This window comes from Ambystoma mexicanum, chromosome 1q (genome assembly GCF_040938575.1).
Source record: "Ambystoma mexicanum isolate Mex_15411 chromosome 1q, UKY_AmexF1_1, whole genome shotgun sequence".
Lineage (NCBI taxonomy): Eukaryota > Metazoa > Chordata > Amphibia > Caudata > Ambystomatidae > Ambystoma > Ambystoma mexicanum.
Genome location: NC_090922.1, coordinates 851,013,502 through 851,032,669, shown reverse-complemented (window position 1 = coordinate 851,032,669; position 19,168 = coordinate 851,013,502). Strand labels below are relative to the sequence as shown.

General features: G+C 43.9%; 1 protein-coding gene across 3 annotated transcripts in view; it reads left to right on the top strand.

The window, feature by feature from the left end:
* LOC138538019 (coagulation factor XIII B chain-like) overlaps positions 1–9,560 on the top strand; it is a 792,475-nt gene extending 782,915 nt beyond the window's left edge. For 2 of the 3 annotated variants that reach the window (XM_069641499.1, XM_069641497.1), the window contains one exon: positions 9,301–9,560. In XM_069641499.1, the coding sequence (XP_069497600.1) occupies positions 9,301–9,318 (18 nt within the window). In that variant the 3' untranslated portion in view covers positions 9,319–9,560. The remainder of the gene's footprint in view (positions 1–9,300) is intronic. The other variant, XM_069641498.1, reaches the window with a different exon arrangement.
* The last annotated feature ends 9,608 nt before the right edge of the window (positions 9,561–19,168 follow it).

The window sequence follows — 19,168 nt, the reverse complement described above, 5'->3', positions numbered from 1 at the left end:
CCTTAAAAACCATCTACCTGCCTCACCAGGTTGTGATAGACGACCTCACAAAACATGCTCTGCAATCTAGCACCTGCCTCACCAAATCATGATAGGCAATCTCATAGAGGCATCTGCCTCAATCAATAATCAATACCTCAAGACCTTTCTCAATGTGATATGAAATGCAGGGTAAAAAGAGTCTCCTTATACTCACTAACTTTAGAAGGTAGGGAGTTAAAGAGAGCTGGAAGAAAATACCGGATACCTGTAAAAATCCCACAATTCAAAACCAAATGAAAAAAATCGGATACCTGAAATAATTGGATAAAATCCAAAAATGCACCTTTTGCTGCCCTATGGGCTTTTCATCAAAATTCATGTTGATATGGCTGCATGCTTCAAAGAAATGTTAATGTCCTTTGGACTTAATGGTGCTCAGCATGTATCCAATCCAGAATAAGGTGTCTGCTCTTAGGCCCTTAGGCTGTGAGCTGAATTGAGCTGAAGTGAATTGGGGAAAAAAGGAAGAGTTCATTCCTCAAGCAGCTCAAAATGCAGCTAAAAATGAAACGAATTCTGTTCAAAACATTTTCACACCAGCCAGGGACCAGCTTAAGGCTTCAAATCTCCAGAAAAAGATTTAGTAGTGGGCTGGCCGCTCCCATCTGGGAAGACTTCCATGCAGCATTCTGCGTCTGCCTCAGACTTCCTGCCAGCTCCATCGCCCTGAACAGCAACAGCCAAGGTCTAAGCCTACTCTGTTATATACCCTCCGTGCCTTCCCTATTTTCAAGCCCTCCACGCCTACTGTCTGTCCTTCAGAGGCCAATAGGGACTTTGCCAACAATTGCATTTCAGCTGACATCGTTCTCTTGTAAAGACTAGCTAAGGACATTGTCCTGTCCTTCTGAGGTCACATTGAATTCTGCCAACAATTGTATCTTTTACTGGCTCATCGTTCACATACACAGCATGTCCGAGGTCATAGTACTGTCCTTCAGAGGGCACTAGGAATTTTGGCACCAATTGAATTTTTAACAAAGTGCCTTTCTTGAGCACAACATGGCTAGAGACATGGCACTGTCTTTCATATTTGAACTACAGAAGGGCTGTATTGTGTAGTTTGCAGTGTTCGCTATCTATGTTTTTGTTTTGCGAGTACATTGGCTCCCTTCCTGGAAAAGGCCTCCATAGCGGTTAACAGACATTGTTCCATGCTGAAGGATATTGGTTCACTGCCTGGACTTTTAGAAAAATCTTGAATGTACTTAATCGCAGCATGGAAAAGCAAATCTCGCAGCTTGCATTTCACTAAATACAAAAGTGTTTACATCGCGCTGTGCATTATAGCAAGGAAGCCTGCTTTTCACTCAATATTCAACTGTTTTCATTGTACAGTGTATAAGGCCTGGTCTGGGACTCATATCACAGGCCATATTAAGCATGGATAATATGGGCAGACATAGAAAATACATGTCAACCCCCCTCCCCCCCATGAGGTGTAGAACAGGCAGTGGAGGCGACCTAGTAATCATGGGAATAAGAGTGAAGAGACAAAAGAGCATGTAAAACATTGCAGAATGTGTATCTGCTAAAATGTGTTTGCTTAGAATCTTCACTTTACTAAATCTTGAGATGAGCCAGCTGCAGCAGCTACTGGTCAGCAGACAACCTTCAGCCGCTGACGATCGCTGATGAATCTGGGATGAGTAGATGTTTGCCACATGAACAGTTCCAAACTGTTTCTTCTGTTATTCAGGATACAGTTATGGTGAAAGGACAAGTTCAACGCTACTTGACAGGATGAAACAAAAGTGACATACAGTGACGATGTACAGCATAGGCGTGATCCCCTTGCCTAAGATTCCAAAGAAGTCCAAAAAACATTTCAATGGATTGAGGGAAGCAACTATATACTTCAGCCAGTAGATGGAGCAGAGTAAGGAGCCCATATCTACACTAGGGCATGAATTTCCTTTGGCCATTCAGGTATTCTTCCAGTAGGTCTTTGGCCAACTTCAGTGCTCTGTTTGATACTTCTACGAAAGTCACTGTGGTGCTAGTGCTGTCTGTTCCAGATTCAGGAGATATGCCAGTCTCAGTGTTAGTAGCGTGTTCTTCAGTGGTGATAGTTTCACTTTAGGCCAGTTCAATAGCACTAGCTCAGTTCGCAATGGTGGATGTAGAATATAACTGCAACAGTTCACCACGTTTGAGACAGTAACACCATAACATGAAGCATTGTACTGCACAATGTAGGATCCATTCGGTAGTAGTAGAGCTGGTAATATGTCATTTCATCGACACCTGTTGTTACGATGGGTATTTTTCCACTGAAGTTTTGCCGAAAAAATGTTTTGATTTTTTTTACATTTATTTTTGGGGGGTTCTACCCCCAAACCCCTGTCATTTACCTATTTTTTTCTATTCCCGACCCACCACCCCAACCCTGTATATGCCCTTTTCCACCCCCAACCCCAAAAATTGCAAAATGTTTTTTTTTTTGGCAAAAATTCTGCTGAGAAACACATGTCGTAAAAGTGGGTGTCGATGAAAGGACGTCGTACCATAGAGCTTTGCTAATGCAGGTTCAGATTCTAATTCCATTCAGCATGTACGTGGTTGAGGTTGAATTCTGCTCTCACGGGCTGATGTTGCTGAATGTCCCGGCATCTTATGTGGCATCCACACAGTTCTTCAGGGAATAAGGTTGTACTGTATAGTCCCCATGAATTACGCAGGCATGGGTGTAGGGCACCTCATAGAGAGTTTGTTACTTTTGCCTCTCTACTTGATGCATGATGTCCCAGGACTGCAGTTCCTCACACAAAAGAGGTGTTACTGCTGACACAGGCATATTCAGGGTCCCATACAATGTTCATGACAGTATAACGGTGTCCTACACCGATATTCTGTAGATTGTTCTCTTGAGTACACTCAGCAAAGTGTAGATGGACTATGAATGGCCTGTTTCTGAGCCTGTCAGTTGCTCTGGCCATAGTTTTACAGACCAGACCATAACACCTGTACGGAGTGTGTCCAGGAAGTCTCTGCTCTTCAGAAGTTCAACAAATGCTTGTTGTTCATCCTTTAAAGTTACCAACGCCTCTTGGATGATATGCGCCATATTTACTACCTCTTACCCTCAGCGTTTAAATTCCCTGCTGCAATGCAATGAATTTGTCTTTCGGCTGCAAAATCGCTTATCTTGCTTGGCTGTCCAGCCAGTCCTTGGATTTCCTGGAGGATTTTCTTCAAGGTAGGTTCAGCTCCTTTTTTCGCCTCCAATTTAGCCCTAGCCTTTCCTAGGTTACCTATCCTGACTAGGATAGATGTCTACCTGACCTGCCCCATGTGTCTATTACACTAACAAACTCAAGTAAAGGGTATTGCTTTGCCTATGGAAATGGCATAGGTCTGTGAAATGTTTTGTGGTGTTTAAGCTTTGTAAAGCCCTACCCTTAAACCTTTGTGATTTATGCAACATGCTCATGTTTGCCTTTGTTTATTTCTCAGTTGACTTGTTTAGTTGTCCACCAAATGCTACCCTACTCTGCATCACATTTGGATACGAGAGTGCAAGGGTTGGACTACACATTAACAAAAAATGAGTGTGATTGAGAAAACATCAAATGTGGATTTCTACTTGTTACATATAGCGTGTCTGTTCCATGCACTTGCCAAGAGCCACGCCCCCATGACGTGTTAAGAGGGACTGTTTCTTGTCATGTATTCCCTGTCATGGCATAGAACACATAGACCAAATAAACTGGCCATCTGTAGGAGGTGGAGGAATAGATGTCAATTTTGTGCTATACACTCTTCACTTGGGGCTTTGGTATGTAAGGGAAGTGTGTCTTAAACTATGGTGGTGAGTTCATAAGAGGAACAGGACAATGCTCCAAGAAGGTTGTATCCAACAACTGCACAGATTTCCGCTTATAGTAAAGGAAGGTGTCTAAATATGTCAAAACACATACATGGTCTGTCATGTCATCTAGCTTTTATAGATCACCTCCAGGATCTAACAATGCTCCTTGAGCAAAAGCTTCTAATTTGGATCTCAACAAATACCTAAGTAGGCAAGAATACGACTTTGGAACATGCGATTACTTAGTTACATCATAAGGTGGTCAGTTGCAAGTACATTAAGCAGACATAGATTTCAGTTGAGTACCAAGCAAATGCTAGGCACAAACATTTCAGACGAACAGGACAGCTACTAAGGACAGCAAACCCTCTGACTTCTTTACAATCAGGTTTCTTCTGAAAAATTAGCCAAGTGAAGCTTGTGCATTAGTCCACCATGACAAACATGTATTCATACTTGTTGACGGGTGTCAGTAGACCTATGTGGTCCATATATTTGCATTCAAAAGGCACTGTTGCCCCTGTAAGTGTGCTCACTGGCGGGTTGCAGAAATTGTTCATTGTTATCTGCAAACAATTCACAATGTACTGTCGTACCTCCTTACTAAGCTCTGGTCACCAGTATCTATTCTGCAAGATTTGTTTAGTAGCTGAAATCCCAAAGCAGGTTGAGGCTACACTTGCATGTGCAGTGGAGATTCATATTAATCTATCCAGCTTGATCAGTAGTACCCGAACAGGGCCTAATTTTGACCTAGGTACAGTGATTATCACTGTATATAGGTTTACAGCATAGTTGTAAGTAGTAGGGACCCCTTGAGTGTTAGGACTCTTTGCATCCAGTCATGCTCTTTTGTCCTCATCTATGTTTGTGGCTGAGCATGATAATGCTGCTACCACATTGTACAGCCACTGTCATGCAGACTGAATAGCAAGAGCATTGCCTGTCTGTGTACAGAATCAGTTATGTGTGCTGTAAGGAAGGCATGGTATTAAACAGTAAAACAGACACAAGTGACCACAGTTCAACAGTGTTTATTGAACTTCAATCGCGTTTGAAAAATGCCTATCTAATCCTAAATCTAAAGATGGGAGCAAGCTACGACCATCAAATAATAATAAGGTAGTCCTAGTCAAGTCTGTCAAAATAAAAGGGCCTATACTAATAAACCTATTGCCAATCATGACTTCTAAATACAAATGGTGTGGGAAACAATGTTATGTATAAGAAAAGTATTCAAGAAATGATATGTCAGGATATTCAAGCCGTCGGCTTCCCTTCCCCACGTTTTCAGCACGGGATAAGGTGGCACACTCAAGCTTAGCACAATCTCTGGCTTCTCTAGCACGATGATGCAGTTCAATTCTCAATATCAGGGCATTCTCTGCCAAAGTCTTTTTACGATTCAAAGTCTCTTATTTCAGAGGGCCTGATGCGATGCAACGCACATTGAACAGTTCCTTTCTCCTCAGGATTCTTATGTACAACTTCTTGGGTGATTTCCATTCACTCCGGACTCCACTCCGCCGGGCTCAGATCCACTTTAAACACAAAAATTTCGATTAATCTCCCTCTGTCGGGCTCGGACCAACTTCACATATTTTTCCAAACATTCTTTACTTCTTTGAAATCGAAGACTTTTGACTGCGCTGGATTTTGCTTGACCCGTCGCATGACCACTTCCATTCACAATTATTTGTTCACTTTCAAATGAACACCCTCCATCGTGCTGAGATCAAATGTATCTACTTTCGTCTCTCCCCAGCTGGGTACCTTACAGACACACCTTCGATTGATCGCCCATGCAGTGCTGGACCACTCTTGTCAAAGATATTGTAGCTTGTTTCAGAGTTCAATCACTCATCAGTAGTTTAATTTCACTTGCGCCTCTTATCACACGCGTTTTAACAATATTCGTTCCAGCGCATCCCATACAATGTTGCTGCTTGCAACCTTGGCTTCAACACAGACCAGTCTTGTATCGGTCTCCCCAAATCACTGGCTTTGTTGATTTCTCTGAAAATTCAAAAAACACAATTTAAGCAACAAAAAACAAACGGGGTGAACAAGAGGTATCACAAGAAATGTAACCGATAACCACTTTGTATCAATGCAAGAACCCAATCTTGTTAATGTGGGTATCCTAGATCATCTACATGTTTCGGCCTTCTTAAACAATATTTCTTCAGAATAAAGAGTGATTCATATATAACCCAAGTTGATATTCATGAGCGGTGTTATTTTTAGTGCAATCGCTGTCAGGTTTTTATTGCCAGCTATGGATCATACAAATTACTTATTTCCTGTTGCAGTAGCCGGTTTTTCACTCAAACAAATTTTTGTCGGCATCAAAGAAAGAGTCTCTTTCACAGTTACGTGGGTGGCAGAAGAGTGGTTAGACCGACCGGTCCCAGGTATCTACTTGGAACAGAGACTTCTGCTTTCTGTTTCTGATTTATTTTGTCAGGACAGACGGAAAAAGTCGTTATTGTATTACAACTGTGAACGTCGAGTTGTCAATTCCGCTCGTGAATATGTAAATCATCGGGCGGCGAGGTACAATTACACCCACTGGCACCGTGACTGATATCACAGGTAGTGGTTGATCCGCACTAACAGCGCATGCATCCAGCTCTCGGCTTCAATTTAATTTCAGGATCAAAGCAGAATGCCAGCCTGCCACAGTCACAGGTGGTAGGTGGGACATGCTAATAAATAAACATATAATTATATATTCCATTAGTGACGAAGATAAATAATTAAGAAGTACGCATTGACAAAGACATGTGGTTGGTCTTTTGAATTGATATATAGTGTATTGGCACATAGGCAGCACTTTATATTTCAAAAGTGCATCATTCTATGTATAGGTGCTGCAATCATTATAAGTAGGCATTGGTTCAAATTCCCCAGAAAAGCCATGCAAACTACTTTTTAAATTTGTTTAATTGTGTATGGTTAAAAAACATTTCAACCATTTACAATAAGAATCTAAAATCGAATTAAACATCAATTAGAATACGTAAAAAATGTCATATTCGATACAAAACACAACTCATTCAATTAATCATCAGCCTGAATAAAACAGTTTACAAAAAGCATTAATTTCCAACAGAAAATTAAGACATAGGGCCTCATTACGAGGATGGCGGTAGGGGGTTAACGGGGCCGGTAGAGCTGCCGGCTCCGTTAACCCCCTACCGCCTCCTTACGAGGTCCGCTCGCGGGAACCGCTAAGGACGCCTGGTTTTACCAGACGTCCTTAGCGGGTCCCGTGAGTGGTCCAGCATGCTAACAACAATTTGTTAGCCCGCTCCCCATTCCCATTGAGCCCTATAAGGGTTCAAATGGGAATGGGGATGGACCGGGTCCGGGTTCCCTGAATGGGGAAATACCGGGCCCTCCAAGGTCAGAATGGCCCGGTATTTCCCCATTCAGGGAACCCGGATCCTGTACCCGGAATGGGGGTAGCCATGCCGCAAAAAGTGGCATGGTTACCTCCTTCCTCGTAATGAGGCCCATAATTCCATACCCATTTAATCCGGCAAGTCACCCAAATTCAATGCTGCCAAAGCTACTGAGGTTGGTTGACCACCTAAACATCGTCGCCAAAAATTCTCACAATCTATAAAATCAGTGCTATGTATATGTTCTTTGAAATATAAAGTGGAGCGTGCTTTCACAGCAGTGCAAAATATCAACAAATGTTTAAAAGTTTCTACCTCATTGCCACAAAATCAACAGAATGCTGACGATTCAAAATTATGCCTGCTTGGGATTTCTGTTTTAGGATATAAATTCCACCTAAATGTTCGGAATTCATTGCGTGCATAAAGATTAGGGGAAATGTTCAAATTGGACACTGCAGCTCCCAATTGCTTATGCTCATAACTCAAATGGCGCAGAGACACATAACTAAGTAACTTATCCATAGTAATACACCAATCTGTTTGGCACAAAACCAATTACATTTTTACTAGGATGAGTTAAAAGCTCACTTGAACTCCATCCAATTTTTGCAAATATGTTATTGCACATCTCTGCAAAATGTATTACTGTCTTTTCTTTCTCAGTTTATAAAATGAGTTCCAGATCGCCATAAAGCAAATTTTCCAGAGGATTATGCCCTTTAGAATAGAGTAACAAGTATCTCCATTTTGCTCTATCATAAATGGATTTGATCCCCAATTCATACCGGATTATGGCAATCAGTAACCATAGCACCCTATGCCAGATCAATCCCTCCAACACACTGGGGCTCATTATGAGTGCCGCTGGAGAACATTTCTTTTTCGCCGCGTGGGTATGGGCAATAACCAGGGCATTACAGTCCCAGCGGACCCGGTAATTGCCCATTCCTGGGCGCCAGAAAATATTAATCCCCATTCCCATTGAGTCCCACTGGCCATGATTTTTTTAAATATTCATTGGTTAAGGGATGGCACCTGCTCACAGAAATATAGCTTTTTCCCATACTGCTTTGCAGCATAGAGTTTTTTTGATTACTGGGGTGATACTGGGGTAATGCGAAAACATGCTTAAAGAGCTATTTAGAGGAGGACAACATGATCCAATAGCATTAGGCTAGAGGTGGGGAGGGGTGGGTGGAGAGTGAAATTGGAGAGTTGGGGGAGTTGTTACAGTTTGACTGGGTTCAGATTATAATACTGCAGGAATCTCTAAAGATTCCTGCAGCTACAACGGAAGACGCAATCGGAAAAGAAAATGCATCACACGAATAAGAGTGATAGGGGTAATTGGAGAGGGCCAGTGAATGAAAAAGCAGCTTAGAGGGGTGGGGGACCATGTAGAGGGGGGGTACCTGGTGAGTGCCTGAGAGGACTGGGAAGTGTTTTTGATGTTCATTTTCAGATTATCATGGGAATACTGTGTGCATTGGTAGTGTTCATTGCCGCTGTATATGCATTTCATTGCCATTATCGGGGGAATTGCGTAAGAATTGGGAGAGAGTGAAAATAAAAGGAGATCTTACGGCCACAGTGATCACATCTAAAGGTCATGGCTAGTGTGTCCCAAAGAAATGTATTCATGCAACATGTACATTCGTCCTGGCCGAAGGCCATGGCTAGTGGGCCCCAAAGAAGCCTCTTGGTGCAACATGGATAGTGGGCCATTACCAACTTAATGTACAGGTCTCACACACACACACACACACTTCCAGCAGGTGCATTATATTAAAAGCCAAGCTCATTGTTATGCTATACTTTCAAATCTTCCATTTCTAAGTGCTATATTTATTTCTGTTGATTTAATTAAGCCACATGTTTGTTTTATGTTTTATCAGTAAAATGTTTAGTTCCAGTGCAAATACATTTGATTGTGCCTCTGCAGACAGTTTGCTCATACACAAATATACCATAACAATGTCCATGATGTGCCATCACATTAATGCACTTCTTTTAATAAACCACATTTTCTTTCTTTAGAGCAGCCCTAGGACATAGCATCAACGAAAATCTAATCTTGACATCCCAGAAGCTACGATTCAGACTATAAAGTGATGTGTCAATGGGACTTATTCAAATTGTCTTAAATGCATACAAAGAATGTTGCTTGGAGTACCAGTGTGAAGGAGGTCATTGTTACATGTGTACACGATCTACTCAAATGTTTGTTAACCTCTCATCCAATGTGTTTTATGTGTCCTCTTGCCAACAAATAAACATGAATTCGATTAACTAGTAAACGTGTTTTTCCTCCTTTCGTTCCTGAGCTAATTGTTAACACAGTGTTCTAAATGAACGCAGCGAAATCAAAATGTGAGCAAGGAAAGGTGTACCCTAGAAGAGTACCTCCAATGATTGCGAGGTGATAAAAACATAAACACTTTAACATACATAATGATGCATAACGATAAAACGGGAGCTCGAATCATGCATTTTACGTGAAGAAAGCAAACTGCATAACTTAAGTGTCCAAATAGTGTCTATTTTTGTCAACAGTTTCAGTGCAGTCTTTATTTTTGACTGTTGGTTTGTACTTAGGAGAGGTAACTGGTCTCATCCCACTGCATGTTTCTTAATATTTCTTTTAAATAAGATATGCCACAGGCACTGCTTGGACATTTGTAATCTGCGTCTATTTACACTGTGGCTTTTACTGCAATATGATAGTATCTCAGTGGCACACCTCCCATACATCTATCTTCTCTTTCCCATCATCAATATTCCTAAAAGAAAACAAGCTGCACATCTCCACTCACTCCATGGTGTGGACATTGATGCAAATCAACATATTCATGCACAACGTTTAGCAACACCCACCATGTCATAGTACTTTGGTGTAGGCACTGAATGCCATTCCCAAGATGGTGACTGCAAATATTGATATACTGTGGTGAATTTGAGCAGACATGTGCTTTAACAAGCTTTGGGACCAGAGCTGTAAAGAGTACAACATTGAACCTTGAAAAAGAGAAAAAACTTGGAAGCTAGGCTGCTGTGACCAAACTATGCAGTGCTTTTCAAATTGGTGGGTGAGTACTTCCCACCTACTTTCTACTTGAATTTAGAAGTGTGCCTATTAGCCTCTCTGTGCAAAGTTGAATTTAGAAGTGTGCCTGTTATCCTCTCTGTGCAAAGTTGAATTTAGAAGTGGGCCTTATAGCGTGCCTGGTTGAATTTAGAAGTGTTCCTAATAGCGTGCCTTGGTTGAATCTAGAAGTGTGCCTAATATCCTTTCTGTGAAAAGTTGAATTTTGAAGTGTGCCTAATAGCGTGCCTTGGCTGAATTTAGAAGTGTGTCTAATATCCTCTCTGTGCAAAGTTGAATTTAGAAGTGTGCCTAATACCCTCCCTGTGCAAAGTTGAATTTAGAAGTGTGCCTAATACCCTCCCTGTACATAGTTGAATTTAGAAGTGTGCCTAATACCCTCCCTGTGCAAAGTTGAATTTAGAAGTGTGCCTAATACCCTCCCTGTGCAAAGTTGAATTTAGAAGTGTGCCTAATAGCGTGCCTTGGTTGAATTTAGAAGTGTGCCTAATAGCGTGCCTTGGTTGAATTTAGAAGTGTGCCTAATATCCTCTCTGTGCAAAGTTGAATTTAGAAGTGTACCTAATATCCTCTCTGTGCAAAGTTGAATTTAGAAGTGTGCCTAATAGCATGCCTTGGCTGAATTTAGAAGTGTGCCTAATATCATCTGTGTAAAGTTGAATTTATAAGTGCGCCTAATAGCGTGCCTTTGCTGAATGTAGAATTGTGCTTAATATCCTCTCTGTGCAAAGTTGAATTTAGAAGTGTGCCTAATAGCCCGCCGTGATTAAATTTGGAAGTGTGCCTAATAGCGTGCCTTGGCTGAATTTAGAAGTGTGCCTAATATCATCTGTGTAAAGTTGAATTTATAAGTGCGCCTAATAGCGTGCCTTGGCTGAATGTAGAAGTGTGCCTAATATCCTCACTGTGCAAAGTTGAATTTAGAAGTGTGCCTAATAGCCCGCCGTGATTGAATTTAGAAGTGTGCCTAATAGCCCGCCGTGATTGAATTTAGAAGTGTGCCTAATAGCGTACCTTGGTTGAATTAAGAAGCGTCCCTAATATCCTCACTGTGCAAAATTAAATTTTGGCTGCCTGAATATCATCCCCGTGCAAAGTTGAATTGAATTGGTTACCTATTATCCTCTTTGTGCAAAGTTGAATATAGAAGTGTGCCTATTATCCTCTTTGTGCAAAGTTGAATTTAGAAGTGTGCCTAATAGCGTGCATTGCCTGAATTTAGAAGTGTGCCTATTAGCGCGCCTTGGTTGACCTTAGAAGTGTGCCTATTAGCGTGCCTTGCCTGAATTTAGAAGTGTGCCTAATATCCTCTCTGTACAAAATTGAACTTGGTTGCCTAATATCCTTCCTGTGCAAAGTTAGAAGTCTGCCTAATAGCGGGCCTTCCTTGAACTTAACAACACCACGCTGGCATAGTGGAATTTGACAGTGTCACTAATAACGTCACGGTTTCTAAGTCTAGAAAGTCTGCCCTATAGCCTATCTGTGTCATAATTGCATTTAGAAGGTCTGCCCTATAGCATATCTGTGGCATAATTACATTTACCAAGGCTGCCTTTTTGCTTATCTATGTCATAATTGGAATTAAAAACTCTGCCCTATAACATACCTGTGTCATAATTGCATCTGAAAGTTCCATCTAGAAAGCATACCCTACAGCATATCTGTATTATAGCTGCATTTAGTAAGTCCTCCTAATTTGCACTTAAAAGTCCACCTAAAAGCTTATCTGTGATGTTGCTACATTCGAATTTCTGCCTAATAGCATGCCTGTATCCCAGCCTGCTAGAAGAAAGTCTACCTAACGTAACTGGGCTATAGTTGCAACTAGATAGTCTGACTAATAGCATATTCTATGGTCTAGCTATACTTCGAAACTGCCTAAAGGCATATCTGCTGTCTAGTTTACAATCAGAACATTAAAACTTAGTATGCGTGATACCTGTTTAGTTCAACCCAGATACCTTGAATAATCTCACCCAGTGGTATAGCTGAAGTTATAAAGTCCAAATATAAAGTGTAATTTGCATCTGAAACTGTACTTAATAGCAGGTACTGCCGTGGTACTGATAATCATAGAACGTATGAACAATTAACATCCGGTGTAATAGCTAAAGTGGGATAGTGTGAACGAATCTTCCAACGCATCTATACCACAGTTACTAACCATGAGTGCACCCAATCCACAGCGGTCCACCGGAAACGACCCCGTGCACCGTCCCCCCCCTCCTGCCAGCCCTACCTCCCGTCCCCCTCCCCAAATCATCCCACTGACCAAATCAAGACCACTGCTCCTCTGAACCCCCCCACCGATCAGCCTACTATGATCATACACACTCCCCTCACTATCCCTGACACACCCTCCCCAGCAATCATGCACCCCCCTGCTTTTCCCATCAACCCCCGCCAACGTCCTCCCCCGACCACACTCCTTCCCCTCCTTAAAAATTGCATGCCTAGCACTAGCAAGAACAGAAGCCTCATCCCTCTCCCCCTCTAACCCACCTACCCTCTCGCACACACCAATCCCAACAAAGACACTAAAGAGGAAACGTACCTGGTCCCCCTCAATCTCTCAGCACGCATCGCCTCCCCTATCTCAACCCACCACCTCATCCCCTCATTCACCACCCTCCCCCCTTGCCTCACCCAGCCTGAAACCGCTCTCCCTCGATTTCTCACCGACCACAACTGAAAATCCTAACCCCCCACACCCCACCTTCATATCCCCCGTGCCAAACCCAATCATCCGAACACACGCGTCCATCCACCCCCTCCCGAAACCCACCAACTTTTCTGCTCGCCCACTCTTCCCATCGACCATCAACCACCCCACCCCTCTCGCTCTCCAGTTTCCACCCTCTCCACCCCCACCCCTCATCTCTGCAGCTCCGACATCAACCCCATCTACCGAAGTGAATTGCATCCTATTTAATGCCCGATCTGTAGCAAAAAACAGACACAGCATCTTTGACCTCCTCGCCTCGGGCAAACCAGACCTAGTCTTCATCACCGAAACCTGGTTCTCTGACAACTTCGCCTCGATGGCCAATGAAGCCTTCCCCCCGACTATTCCCTCATCCCACTGAACCGTCCCTCTAGAGGAGGAGGAATAGCATTCGCCTTCAAGTCTCACTTCCACGCCTCAATCATCAACAACCAACCTTCCATTCCTTCCTGCGAATCACTCCTCGTTAAACTATCCCTTTCCCCTTCGTTCTCCCACAGCTCCCTAATAATCTACAGACCCCTTGGCTACCATAGACAATTCTCAAACAACCTCTGCGACTCTATATCCACCCTCCAACTAACCCACCCCAACCTCACCCTTCTAGGAGATTTCAACATATGGCTCGACATTCCCACCAACCCTATGACACACTCTCTGGTTGACGGCCTAGATGCGATTAACCTCCAACCCCACATAAACGGCCCGACTCACTATAAAGGACACACTCTTGATGCCATCTTCAGCTACCACAACCGGATACATCTAAGCCCCCCCACCCCTATAATCTGGTCCGATAACTTCATTGTTTCTTTCGCCATTAGCTCACCCAACCCGCTTCCCGTATCCGAACCTGAAATTCCGAATCTACGCAAATGCTGGAAGAAACTAATAATCCTTCCTGACCTAGCCGACGCACTCCTCTAGTCTCCTCCGCCTTCCTGCCTAGTCAGTAATCAACTAACCCCCGACGCCTTTGACTCATGGCTCAACACCTCACTAATGCGGCTCACACCCTGTTGCAAACCATCAGCCCACCATGGCCTTTTCCCTAGATGATTCACACCTAAATTGAAGACCAGTAAACAACTATATAAACACCTAGAACGCAAATGGCGAAAAGACAAAACTCCCCTGAGCAGATCCACCTTGGCCCGGCACCTTCATCAGTACAAGGCCCAAATCCGAAAAGCAAAAAAAGCCAATTACAACTCCGAATCCTAAACTGTAAAAACCCCAGCAAAGAACTTCACAAAATCATCACCGAATTCACCAACCCATCATGCATCACCACCGTCCTGAACCCCTCACAATCACTGTGCAACTCACTCTCTCTCCACTTTTACACCACAGCTCTCGAAAGAACAAACACTCTAACCACCAAACTAGCTCTCTTACACCCACCAGGCAACCGACCCTCCATACCGGGCCAACCCAACACCTGCGACCGCTACACAACCAACGTTCGACGCCTTTAGCCCAATATCAGCTAACCAATTTCTCAAACTTCTCTCTGCCCGCAAACCATCCGGCTCTCCGCTGGACCCTTGCCCGTCAAGCCTCCATCGACCCGCTTGAGCCAAAAAACTACCGACCCATCTCAAACACCAGGTTCCTTGCCAAACTCGACCGAACCACCTACTCCCAACTAAATGCCTTTGTCGAAGCCAACAATCTCTTAGAAACCGCTCAATCAGGTTTCAGAGCCTGACACGGAACTGAAACCACCCTAACCTCAATCTGGGATGACCTTAAAAACACAGCAGACTCTGCGGGATGCGCCGCACTAATCCTTCTTGACCTATCCGCCGCCTTCGACACAATCAACCACTCAATCCTCCTTGACCGCCTCCACTCCCTAGGAATTCATGGAACTGCTCTCAAATGGATAGCATCCCTCCTCAAAATTAGGAACCAAATAACCCTACTCTCCCCCTATTCCTCCCAAGCCCGACCGGTCGACACTGGAGTTCCACAAGGAGCATGCCCATCAGCCCTCCTATTCAATCTCTACATGGCCACCCTCCCACGAATAATTTGTTCACACAACATCCTGTGCTACAACTACGCTGATGACACTCAACTGATTCTAAAACTCCTGAACTCAAAACCCAACTGCCGACCTGACCTTGCTTCCTGCCTCTTCGACATAGAGCTCCGGATGACCACAAACCACCTCTTGCTAAACCCCTCCAAAACCGAAATCATGGTATGTGGCGACACCAAACTTCTTCCACACCCACTACCCTGGCCATCTGCTATGGGCAACTCACCGACTCCCTCTAAATCAGTAAAAAACATTGGATGCCCCCTAGACTCTGACCTAACACTCTCTCGCCAAGTCAACAACGTTTCAAAGTCCTGCCACTACCACCTTAACAATCTTAGATGCATTTTTCCATACCTCTCCTTTCCCAACAGCCTCTCCGCGGTCCAATAAATTGTCATATCAAGACTGGACTACGCTAACCCCCTTCACATCGGAATCCACGCATACCAACTGACTAAACTACAAAGAGCACAAAACACTGCAGCCAAACTGCTATTAGCGCTCGGCCCGAGAGACCACATCTCCCCAGCCCTCAAGACTCTGCACTGGCTTCCGGTAGCCCGAAGGTTGACCTTCAAAACCTTATGCATTTCTCACCGAGCTCTGCATAAAACCGGACCTCAATATCTTCAAGACAAACTAAAACCCTATCACCCTGTACGTACTCTAAGATCAAGCTCAGCCGGCCTCCTAGTCATACCAAAAACAAACGCAGTCAGATTAGGCGGGTCATCATTCTCAGCCCTGGCCCCCACGCTGTGGAATGCACTCCCACCACACATCCGACTCACTGAAGACCTCATGTCCTTCCGCATATTACTGAAAACGTGGCTCTTACCCTAAAACCGACCCTGAACTCAAACTAACTCAAACTGGATAACAGCATCGCAATGACTTTGCCAAATGCTAGATCATAAATAGCAATGCAGCATCATGATTCGAGTGAGAAATCGAAAACTATTAACCCCCAGAGGTTAGCTAAAAAAGACAAACTAGAATGAGTAAAAAAGGATCAAACCTGCAAAGTAGATAAAAAGAATAAACTGTACGAGAGCAGTAAAGTGCAGGGCTGGACTGGGAACCAAAAGTGGCCTTGGAAAAAATTTTCAAAGTGGCCCCATATTTCACCAAAGGAGCGAGCACAGGGTGTGAGCCCAACCCTTCTATGAGGGGATCGGGCGTATCCCCCAAGAAAACACAAAGACGGGACAGATCAGCATGAGCAGCAGCAGTGCAAGCTTCACTCGCATTGAACTGGTACAACACGGGCAAGAGCCAAGCATGCTTCCCTCAAACACAGAACAGATCAGCATGAGCAGCAGCAGTGCAAGGTTCTCTTTCATAGATACAGCATGGGCCACAGCAATTCACAATTTCCTCATACAGGGCAAATCAACACTGGCTCTCCACAGGGCAAGAGTGCCTCACATAGGAGGCACAGTATGGGCCATACCAGACACTGCAGTTTCCCTCAAAGAACAAGCATAGACTGCAATCTCACATGTTTCCCTCCCAATGAACAGGCACAGCAAATGATAGAGTACTTATTCCTTAAGCATGACACGAACATCACCAACCCCTGTAAACACATATGCAATTTGCCACACGAATGACAAATATGCAGAATACACAGGGAGAGCGTACTGTAGAAAGAAGCACATCAATGTTTAGCTTGTTCTGTGTTGGAAACCAATTTGTAAAGTGTTTAATTATGTTTGTTTTGCAAGTAGCTATATTTTAAGATGTGTAGTAACATTAAAACAGAATATTGTCTTCTGTACTCACAGCACGCTATGCATTAAATAAACATCCTTCCATATATAAATATATCTTATTGTTAGCTAACTATATTGAATTGTGATGGGTAGGCAGTTCAGAATTAAGGGATCTAAAAAGTGGCAGGTGGTATTCTGCTCAGGGACCTGCTTTCAATACTTTGAACTGGCTTTGGCAGGCCAACATGCATTTTGCCAACACAGTTGAACTGTAAAATAATATTACAGTAGGATACTTATGACATTTCCTTATTGCAGGCGGGTAGTGATATAATAAGACCACTACATGGATGCTAACATGCCCTAATCCATTCTGAAGATGCTCATCCAGTCCTGGTTTTATTGTTGCATTCTCAGATTTATAGTTCTGGATTCATGATTGTCAGTTCTAGGAAAATTACTCACAGAATGCAAAGAAAAAAACAGGACTGGACTAGCATCTCCCAAATGGAATTGAGACAGTGCTGGTTAGATGTAAATATACATGACTGTATACAGTATGCCCCACTGGTGAAACGCTAATACATACTAAAAGCCCACTGATAGCAAATAAATGAGCATATTACCATTTACCAGGGAATGCTTTGGGTATGTGGTTGTGGGATATTAAGCTGAGTGTTGGCTCAGGTTCTACTGCTGTCATCATGCACCCAATAAGTCCCCACACTCTGTCTCTGCTCCTCCAAAAATCTATGTATGGTAGGTGGCTGACTTCCCTGGGGTCTGTTGGCCCCTGTGCCCTGTCCCCCCCTCTGGCACAAAGAAAGAGGTAATTTTGCCACGTGGTGTTTGTTTTTGACCGTGTGTTTAGGAGGCCTCTCCTCCAAGGTGATATGCAGCGGGTTACACAGAGTTTGGTGAGCTGCTGTCACCTTCAGAGTGTTGGCTGCATTCCCAAATGGCTTATACTTCCTCAAATTGTAGTGTTTGTTTTTAGCTGCTGCTTTACCAGGCACAATAATAAAGCTGTCTCAAAAGTCTTCCCTAGACGTAAAAGGGAAAAATACTCTGGAGAAAAACCCCTTAACAAAGACAACAGCGCTGCTTTTCCCACAGATATTACACCAACCCCCTAACGCGTATGTGCAGACAAGCGGTTGTGAAACAGTACCTTTTGCAGAGTCAAAGGACTACCAAGTTCAAAGCCCTGCCAACCAAAATGTTAACCTGCAACTTTGCAAAAAGGACTTCCTTCTCGTCTTTCGCAGACTGCGATGACTGCTCCAAACTCGTTCGGCAAACGTTCCTCCTCTTAGTTTTCCCAAGGTGTCTCCATGTAGGTAGCATCCTGTAAGTATGATGTACCCTGCTATATGACTCTCCTTATCGCTTGACACAGGATACCTGTAACTAAGTTCCCTTACAAGTAACAGCGCCACAATGCCCTTGGGCTGCCCGCGCGCTATATAAATGTGATAAATAAATAAATAAGTCCATGTTGTGAAATCCGTGTGTTGTGCCAATCAGCAATAGGGCAGCAAGATTGATCCACATTACTGATGGGTGCACAGTGTTGAGGGGCAGAGAAGGGGGCAAGATAGTCCTGTGTGGAGTGGGCCACCACAGCAGGTTCCGATCTAAGGAGCAGCAAATCAGCTTTTGTCCTGGAGTTGGGGGGTAGAGGTCCCAGAGGATGGGGTGGGGTTGACTTGGGACGAGCCTAGGAGCCTGGGTGTAGCAGGGCCGGAAGGTGGGGCCCGGAATGAGGAAGCAGGAGTGTCGGGGGGTCTGTGCACTAGGAAAATGGGGGTTACAGAGGGTAAGGGGCAAACAGTGGGCAATGCATGGTGTAGCTGTAAAGGGGCACATATGTCGTCAAAGGGGGCAGTGACAGCCAAGGGGTAGTCAAAGGGTTAAGGGGTGTCACTAGAGTAAGGGTGTAGGAGCCCAGGGTTCAGATGCATTGGGTAGCGGGTCATAGAGGGCAAGGAGGCAGTAGTAGTCAAAGGTCCAGAGGCAGTCTAGAGAGTCACAGAAGGTAAAGGGGGACACAGGAACAAAGGTTGTAGGAAGTAGGGGAGAGGGCATTTTCTGTCTGAGGTACAAGGTAAGTGGCATCAGCAAGTGGCATCCGTCTGCAGTTTTCTTTGCTCCTGTTGGTGACACTATGGGCGGGCCTGATTCACAGAAGCGTTTTATAATGGCGTGATGCTACAGGAAAACGCTCTGTGAATTAGGTTGTATACGAATTGTTCGTTTTACAACTGCTCGAATGACAATTGACCTTTTCACAATTGACCGAATTGTGA